The following is a 10,000-nucleotide window of genomic DNA, read 5'->3' on the forward strand; positions in this document are numbered from 1 at the left end:
TGGAGAATTGCGTCCGTGCCGATGGCATAGCAGGGTCGATAGGCATATAACTGCCTTCTGTAGTTTTGCCTGCCGATGCCCGCCGACCTGACTTTGATTACCTTCTGCCGATCTACTAAGTAGCTTATTTGCCGTCTTGCTTAGTCTTGTGTTGCACATGATTGATGTTTGACTGTGTAATGACAGTCGTTGAGTAAGTAGTTTGTCATAATGTCAAAGTCAGCACATTTCAAGAGATTTCGTAAGTTTTAGCTGCTAGCATACCTTTAGCGAATAGCTATTAATCCTTAATGCACCTTTAAGTGCCATTGCAGGGGTACCCCTCACTCTATCATTGCAGGGCATTCAGTTCATGAGCCAAAAACTCCTCTGGGTTAATGAGACTCATTGATCTGAATGCTGTTGTAAAGCGCTATGCCAGTGGAGATGTGTGTCTGAGGCCGCATTGCCATGGGAACGGAAGAGTTTTCTCCCTCCTTTTCCTGGGCTCTGTGATGCACTGACTAGGTGCGGAGAGAGAGCGAGAGAGAGAGAGAGAGGGGAGTCTCGTAAAAGCCATTTGCTCAATAATTGATGCTGAATGCGTGTCTGTGTATGTTAACTCGTCCTGCTCCTCTCTCTCTCTGCGGCGAGGGCCGCACTACACTGATGCTTTTAAATGTGGTTGCTCTGCTTGTCCTGCCACTCTCGTTGGCTTTCACGCTACCTAGTAAGCCACTAACCCCCCTCCCCCTCCTCTCGCTGTTTTCACCGTGCTGTGGAAAGTTCCCTTGGAGAGCACAGGTGAGACCGAGGTCCTGCAAAGTCCAAATCCAAATGTACTATCCGCGGATCAAACGTATGCCCAGATGCTGACAAACATTTGCCACTACATACAAAAATAAATAGTTCTCTACAAACAATAGGGAAAAAAAACGAGTACCCCAGATACATGCAGATGTCAAGCTATGCTACACTCCTCCTCATAAATAATGTGTCAGTTGCTATCTAAACATTAGCCTTGGGTGAAAAGACTAAGAGCGAACTATGATCACAAAACAACAACATTCCTGTGCCAGGAATAGTCAAAGGCCCTGCTGACCCGACCTACTGACCCGAGGAGAGAGAACGTTAAGGGTTGTGGGGTAAAACATTTACATTTACATTTAGTAATTTAGCAGTTGTGGGGTAAAACAATGTAGTTTATTCATATTTCTATAAGCTTAAAATAGCTTTAAAAAAGATAACATCATAAAGGACAGGAATGTACAGCTGGAATAACATTGATAAATGTATTCTTAGTTGTAATGCCCTGTACGTTCTTCAGGTCCCTGTTACATTTACATTTAGTCATTTAGCAGACGCTTTTGTCCAAAGCGACGTACAAGGGAGAGAACAGTCAAGCTAAGAGCAATAAAAACTGCTATAACAATAAAAACTCCTTTTTTTTTTTTTAAAGGCAACGACATAGAAAGAAAAAGGAAAAAGAAGTGTGGGACTGTCACTGCTTAAGTGCAAGTTAAGCCAAGGTGCCAGTTAGGAAGGGAGGTGCTCTCTGAAGAGTTGTAATAGTAAAGTTCTGTTTGCCATCAGCATCCTGATGAATGATAAACGCTGGACTAGGACTCTGTGGCATAGGACTCGTGTCCTGTGTTGGGAGTAGGGATGGGTATCGTTTGGGTTTTTTCCGATACCGGTACATAACCGATACTTTTAAAACGATACCGGTGCCTAAACGGTGCCAGAACCGATACTTTTTTTTTTTTTTTAATTAAAAGACATTAGGCTTATTTATTGCCAAGGCAAATAGTTTTCTTTAAATTTAACAATATATTAACTGTTTGAGGTATACTATAAATAAAAATAAATACAAAACACTTGGCTTCAAACCTTTTAACTTCAAACTATGAACAATATATTAACTTATAACAACTGTTTACAGTATACTTAAATAAATATAAATAAATACATAACAAACTCTGTACACACACTTCACACTTCAGTAATACTTTTGCAGAAATATGAGCATGTTTGCCTTCAGAGTAAAACAAATATTAATTAGTTTGCATTTATTTAAACCCACTGGTTTCGTGAATGTGTACTGCCCCTTTAAAAGTTTAGCTTCAGGGCCTCTTGTTGCATATGCTGCACGTCGCGTTGTTTGAATCTTTTTGTGCGAAATACAGCCACACTTTTGATCGTTTACCTTTCGACATTTTCTCCGTTATATTGATGGCTAGCTCTGTTTGTGCTTGCTCTGTGCAAGGCTGCCTGCTCTTCGCTGTCAGACTGTTGCAATGTTATTGTAGCGTCCAAGTTAGTGCTCTCTTAAGAACTCACATTGAGAAGGAATATCTTTGGATGAGACGGTAGCTCTCCGTTTAATAAAGCGTATCCAACTTCTGCTTAGAACAACCACACTTATCTTGAAACCGAAACCACACGCAAGTCAACCCATTACCATGGCAACTCCTCAACACAAATCCCGTTTCCACTAGTCCCATACGGAATGCAGCGTGAGCGACACAGGCGAGAGTCTATATTGGGAGATGGAGCAGTTTTATATGTGCCCCACGAAATCTGTTATCAACACAAAAAAGTATACAGATCTACTCAGAAAGATCTACGCCACTAACGTTACTTCTCGTTAGCTATCGCTAGTTTTGTTAAATTATAAAAAATTTAATTAAAAAAAAAAAAAAAAAAAAAAATGATCTGCTCAGGCACCGAAAGGAAGCACCGAAATCTGCGTTGCATTTCTGTACGGGTAGGTATCGGTTGTATGGAACCGGTGCCGTATTGGTACCGGTTCTCGGTACCCAACCCTAGTTGGGAGAGGCAGGAAAAGTGAGTGAGGCAGAGTGAAGGGACGCAGAAGTAGGGCACCCCTCTCGGTGCTGCTGGTCAGATGCTGCCGCCCCGCCCTGCCCGCCCCGCCCTGTCCTGTCCTGTCCTGTCCTGTCCCGTCCCGTCCCGTCCCGTCCCGTCCCGTCCCGTCCCGTCCTGTCCCGTCCTGTCACGAGTTCACGGAGGACAGGCCGGATAGGGTCCCTCTGATCCTCCGTGTGATGCTGAGAGCCTGTAGGGCGCAGCTGCTCCTCCCCATCAGGAGGCTCCTGTTCCTCCCCCCCCCCGCTCCACACCACCTGACCCCTCCTCCACACTCCGCTCATCCTCTCTCTCACTGGAGCAGATCCAGCTGGCGAGTGGGTCGGATCCGGGCCGTGTCCGGAGCGGGCTAATCCTCTCAGGTGTACAAACACAGCAGCCAACTGTGGAAAAAAACAACAAGAGCTTTGATGTGGTTCTGATCCGGGGACAGTTACGAAGCCAGATCCGTCACAGAGTCTGGGCCTATCTGGGCAGCCTTGCCTGTGCTTTTGGGCCACACCTCTCTCAACTAAATTCTGGCAGAAGGTTCTCGGCAGTCATGGAAACGGTTCTGGACAGTCAAAGAACTTTCTTCTGGTTTGAACAGAGACTAAAATGGCTGTCCCGCCACCTGCTTGTTCTGTGGACACGCAGCAGGCCATTCGCAAGGCAGTGACAGGAATAGGTGATGGCTTCGGTGTGAAAGCCGTAATGGCTGCAAGAGGTCAGCGACAGTCTTCAGAGGATTGTCGGGCACTTTCACCTCAGAATGTGCACACACACACGCTCACACACACACCCACACACACACACACACACACACACACACACACACACACATACACATACACACTAGGGATGTGCATCTCATCACTGAGGAAGATGCGATACACATCTCGATGCACTGCCAACGATCCGATACATTAAAGATACATAGAAGTAGCTACTAATGCGATACGATACGATTCACCCCTATTGCGATGCAGTACGATTCGACACGATGCGTTTCGACACGATGCGATTCAATACAAAATAATGAAATTTTATATTATTCATAATGATTAATTTATTTGTCATACAACAAATCATTAAAAAGGTATCTGACAAAATATAACATGTATATGTACGTGTGTAAGTGTTCTCTAAATGTCATTTTTTTTTTTTTAACTATAGGCCTACCAGGCAGTCACAACCCAGTTTGCTTCATCCTAAACATGTGGATCAAATGCCTCACGCAATCAATTTATCTTATTTTCCCTATTTTAAGGTTTTTCTTTAGGTTTTGAGTTGATCCACATGATCAGGATGAAGAAAAAAGTATAATGGAGACTAGCTGCTAGATTTCCTTTTCCAATTTAAGGAAGGCACAGGTAAATTCAAGTAACAAATAGAGAGTTTAGCTACGGTATATGGAGTATATTCTTACCTCTTCTTCCATCATCACCTCTGCTATTATCTTTAAAAATACCATGTCCTTGGTGCCGTGGTCTTCCAAGAAAGCCAGGTCTTTGAAACGTGGTTCAAGCGCCAGTGTTGTGTCTGAACGCGTTCATTGAATGAAAGTTCATGAACTCGTTCATAATTTTGGTGAAAGTGAACTGAACGTAGGGTATTACTGCCTAATGAACGATACTGTGAGCGTGTTCATTCTGGTGTCTGAGAACTGCACGTTCACTCTTTTTAATTTCGTTCAATAAGGTGGTAGATTTTTAGAGACTTCCATGCGAAAAACACCGTTAGTAATAGTCGCTTATCCCCACTGTCTATTCCTGTGAGAGCCCCGAAGTTGTGTAGAGGCCGAGAGCGGTATTGCAGACAGATAGTGATTTTAGAAAAGTTATAGACTTCACGAAAAGCGGCCATTAACAGCAGTGGAGATGAGAGCGCGTTTAAGAAACAGTAAGAGAGGTGGAATCTATCTAAATTTAAAATGATTGGTCTTGTATTGAGATTATACCGATACAAAAATGTTAGAACCGATGCATCGCGATTCACCTCACATTGTATCCGGTCCACACTTTTTTGATCCGGGCCATCGTATCGTGAACTTTTATGCCGGTGCATCGTGGCGAACCGGTGAATCTTCCCATCCCTAATACACACACACACACACACACACACACACACACACACGTGCGCGCGTACCAAGCACACGCACTCACATACAAACACACACACAAACACACAAACAAACACACACACACATGCACATACACAGACACACACTCTGACACACACACATATCCGCACACACACACACTCTCTCACAAACACACGCACCGTCACACACATGCACGCGCGCACACACAAACACACACACTACATCTCACACACGGGTGCCTCAGAGAGGCTACAGAGACAAACACAAAAAGAGAAATAGAAGATGTAGACACGTTTCTGCAGAAACACGTTGTTGTTTTCCACATCTATGCCTCATTGGTCTGATGAAAACGTTGAGGCTCAAAATAGACTGTTGACTACATTAACAAAGACATGGACTGCAGCAAAGTCAGAAAAGGACATTTCTACAGCTGCCATTAATGTAGTGGATCAGAAGTCAGAGTGTAGTCTCTCACAGCGAGCTGAAACACTGATAAAATGGACGCCTTATCTGAGCACTATAGATAAAAGCCTCTGCTGAATGGATAAATGTAAATGTCTACGTCTGGGTGTCTTGTGGATTATACACGCACTAATTAGCTCCGTATGGTGTTTGTCCTTTGCATTGACTTGTCAAAGTCATAATGCAGTGAAAAATGTCCCTCCAGGCAAACCAGTTGCTTCTCCCTGTGTAGTAGCGTCCTCTAGGATGGAAAATGGTGAATCTGTCTCAGGATGGTAGCCCGACGCTGGCTTTGGTGTGGCCCAGATCTGCTGGCCCGGAGTGGGCCACCACCGCCGCCTGCCACCGCCACCGCCGGCGCCACCGCTTCCGTGCCACCTCCTTGGCTCCTGTCACAGGGTACCTCCTCCTGGAAGACATCCTGACTAAGTGGGAGCTGTTGTTAATTTCCGTTTTTTTTTGTGTTGAAAAGGTCACAAAAGGCCACCTGAGACGTTCTGCCTCCTGTGAGGGTAATAAAGGGCAAAGCATGACCAGACAGCATCCCCCCCCCCCCCCCCCCCACCGTGACTGTGGATGACATGTCGTCAACCATGTGCGTGATCGCTGCAGTAGATGTCTCCAGTGACTGTGGATGAGGTGTCAGATCAGTACAGTCATGACATGCCACAGAATCTCCCGGAAGGATGATGATGGTGGAGTTATCTGTGTGTCGCACGTTGCCCCTGCAGCACCCTCATTTTCTCCTCAGTGTCTCCTCGCCCGACTCCAATCTGATTATGAGTCACAACAGCGCTGGTTTTCAATTTCTCTCTACCCTTTTCATTCCAGCCTTGTAGCTCTATTTTGCAAAACAGATAAAAGCACCTCATTCTTTTTTTTTAATCTGTGTTTTGCTCTGGTTTTTCGTTTGCTTGCCCATTTATTTGCCTTGATGAAATACGGTCTGCCTGTCAGAGTGAAGCAGCAACATTGTACATGAATGAAGGCAGATTGTCTGTGCAGCTACTCTACTGCAGAACTCTGGTGCTGTTTAAGTGGAAAGGTTGACAAAGACACAGCTGTTAGTGTGTGTGCCCCGCGCCTCAATAGGAAAAGCACTTTGCTCTTTAAATGAAACTGATGCACAACTCAGTTGAGTAATGAATTGAATCATGTGTACACCTAAGTGAAAGCGATCTCCGTCGGAGAGATAGGGCAGATTATTTATTGCCGTAAATTGGCTTGTGCTTTGCTTAATACCCTAGATCATAAAGCCTTCTCATAAAAGTCTCATTCAGAAGGAATCAGTCATGGTACAACAATTGAATTATCTCTAAATGGAAAACCTGATTGTTCTTTATCACTCTCATCTTACCCGTGCTTTTGACAGCGTGTTCAACCTTTCCTCCTCGTTCCTGTAGGTGCTAACCGTGTACATGCATTTATGGATGTTTGTCTTTATTTAATGTATATATGGTATGGATTTCTTTTTATATTTTAATTACTGCTGTTTGCAAGCTGATGTGCACCTTGGGGATATTAAAGCTTTACTCTACTCTACTCCACTTTACTTTACTCTTCTGCTCTATTCTACTCTACTCTACTACTCTACTCTATTATGCTCTGCTCTACTCAACTCTACACAATTAAACTACTCTACTCTACTCTACTCTACTCTACTCTACTCTACTCTACTCTACTCTACTCTACTCTACTTTACTCTTTGTTCCTCTACTCTACTCTTTGTTCCTCTACTTGAATCTACTCAACTCAACTACTCTACTCTACTCTACTAGTCTACTATACTATACTCAACTCAACTCTAATCTACTCCACTCAACTCAACTCAACTCAACTCAACTCAACTACTCTACTCTACTATACTCTACTACTTTACTCTACTCTACTGTACTCTACTGTACTCTACTCTACTATATTACTCTATTCTACTCTACTCTACTCTACTCTACTCTACTCTACTCTACTCAACTCTTACTCTCTTCTCTACTACTCTGCTCTACTCTACTCTACTGTACTGTACTGTACTGTACACTACTCAACTCTACAACTCCACTCTTTTCTACTCAACTACTCCTTCCTGTCTCTGCAGTGTCAGTTTGCGTAAATAGTGTTTTCAGTGTGGTGTGGACAGTGTCTGAGCCTTATCTCTTTGTGTTTATAGGGATATTTTTTGAGGAATTGTTTTATATTGTAACCTACGTAGGTTTGATCCTCTCTGTGGTGTCAGTGCCATGGTGCTTTTCTCTTTCTGTCGTGTCAGTTTGTGTAAATAGGGATTTTTTTGAGGTGATAAGCCTAGAGCCTTACTGTGATAAAAATGTTCAAACATTTTCATTGTGATATTTTGATACCCTTTCCTTGACATTTAATGCCCCCCCCCGCTTCACCCTCTCTCTCCCTCTCTCCTCTATCTCACCTCCCTCTCTCTCCCTCTCTCTTTTTTCTTCGTCCTCTCTCTATCCCTCTCTCTCCCGTCCAGCGCTAAAGAAAGGTCGTTTCTGGATCACACCCGACCCGTACCACAACGACGACAACATCCAGATCGGCCGCGAGGTGAAGATCTCGTGCCAGGTGGAGGCCACGCCCTCCGAGGAGCTGGTGTTCGGTTGGCTGAAGAACGGGCGCACGCTGCGCAGCTCCGAGAGGATGGTCATCACGCAGACGGACCCGGACATCTCGCCCGGAACCACCAACCTGGACATCATCGACCTCAAGTTCACCGACTTCGGCACGTACACGTGCGTGGCCTCGCTGAAGCACGGCGGGATCCCCGAGATCAGCATCGACGTCAACATCTCCTCCACCACTGGTGAGTCTCACACACGTCGCGTCACGTCACACACACGTCGCGTCAGCAAAACAAGCACCGGAACACACACACACACAAACACACACACACACACTCCTCCACAGACACACACTCACATGTAGACGAATGTTTGCTGATCAGTACTAGATCGAATTAAGATTAGAATTAGAATCTGATTATAGTATTGATATATCTAAATATAATATTATGTTATATATTTTGGCTCAGCTTCAGCTAAGGATAGAGATGTGAGAGGTAAGATGATGCTAGATGAGGGGGTGTGTATGAGGGCTGGGGGATATCAGGCTGAGGTGGAGGATATAAGGCAATGCACAGGGTGCGGGGGATATCAGTTAAGGCATAAGGCTGTGGGCGGTAGGGGATATCAGTTAGGGCATAGGCTGTGTGCGTAGGGGATATCAGTTAGGGCATAGGCTGTGGGCGGTAGGGGATATCAGTTAGGGCATAGGCTGTGTGCGTAGGGGGATATCAGTTAGGGCAAAGGGCTGTGGGAGGTAGGGGGATATCAGTTAGGGCAAAGGGCTGTGGGCGGTAGGGGATATCAGTTAGGGCAAAGGGCTGTGGGCGGTAGGGGATATCAGTTAGGGCATAGGGCTGTGGGCGGTAGGGGATATCAGTTAGGGCATAGGGCTGTGGGCGGTAGGGGATATCAGTTAGGGCATAGGGCTGTGGGCGGTAGGGGATATCAGTTAGGGCATAGGGGGTGCGGGGGATACCGTAGAAACATGCAGGGTCCTCCTCTGTGATCACCATACATTGGGGTCAATCAATAAGCTTCCATCAAGTGTCATGTGTCCGGTCATTATCACGTCATCTATCTCAAACAAGATGGAAGAAGAGGCCGATCGATGGTGAGGGCACGCTGCGGAATTCATCCGATGCCCTCAGGGGTAAGGGGGGGTAGAAGCAGCTGGAATCCTGGCAGGTCAATCCTTGGCAATCCCAGGATTCTTTCGATCCTAGACAGGAGGCTTGGAGTGCTGAGGGGAGGTTGTGATTTACCTGGCTGTTCTCTGTGCTTTGTTCCTCTATTCTGCCGACGCAGAATGCTGTGTGCTTACTCAGGGTGTGCTGTCAGGTGCCACTCTCCTGGGCAGGGGCAGCCAAACCGTCAAAGGCCTTCTTCACACGTGGACATCAAACGACCGGTCTCCGGAACATTCAGCAGCTTCTCTTCCTCTGTCATCAGATTTCAGCCTGATCACAGCACAGCTTATCACTCAAAACACACGTTTAACCAGAAAGAGTGGTGTCCGTGTCCGTAACCTCTTTATCCAGCATCTTTATACAGCCTTTTTTATCCTGTCTCGCCAAGTTTTCCGACGGAGGAAAGTTTGTCCGTCAGCTTCTTCACCGCTACACCCTAACAGCAGCAGCTGGCGCGGAGGAGCTCGCTGGTGACATGCAGCACCGGATCAGCGCCGCATTCGCGCCGCGTCACATGAAAGCATCTCTGACGACCTTTGAGCGTAATAAGCATCCCGCTAGTCCTTTGATAATCCCCCGTCCCCGTGAGGCAGAGGGATCAATCGCACCTGGTGTGTTTGGTGTGCGGCTTCATTATCCTCCCAGCAGCATGGCGTGCTTTTGTCTTCGCTGTGTGTGTCTGTGTGTGTGTGTGTGTGTATGTGTGTGTGTGTGTGTGTTGTCCCGTGACATTAAATAGAGCAGCTCTCATGTGCCTGCTGTGTGTCAGCAGGTTAGAAAAACAGTGAACGCCCCTCTGGTGATCTGCGCTCGCTGGGGAGGTGTGT

The 10,000-nt window shown here is 45.9% G+C and overlaps 1 protein-coding gene across 1 annotated transcript in view; it reads left to right on the plus strand.

The window, feature by feature from the left end:
- Positions 1-10,000, plus strand: part of LOC308377615 (MAM domain-containing glycosylphosphatidylinositol anchor protein 2) — a gene marked incomplete at both ends in the record, with an annotated part of 200,573 nt that overhangs the window by 120,457 nt on the left and 70,116 nt on the right. The window contains one exon of the mRNA XM_080854336.1: positions 7,896-8,225. Coding sequence (XP_080710462.1) covers positions 7,896-8,225 — 330 coding nt within the window. The remainder of the gene's footprint in view (positions 1-7,895; positions 8,226-10,000) is intronic.

The sequence above is a fragment of the Sprattus sprattus genome (genome assembly GCF_963457725.1).
Source record: "Sprattus sprattus genome assembly, chromosome: 16".
In the NCBI taxonomy this organism is placed as follows: domain Eukaryota; kingdom Metazoa; phylum Chordata; class Actinopteri; order Clupeiformes; family Clupeidae; genus Sprattus; species Sprattus sprattus.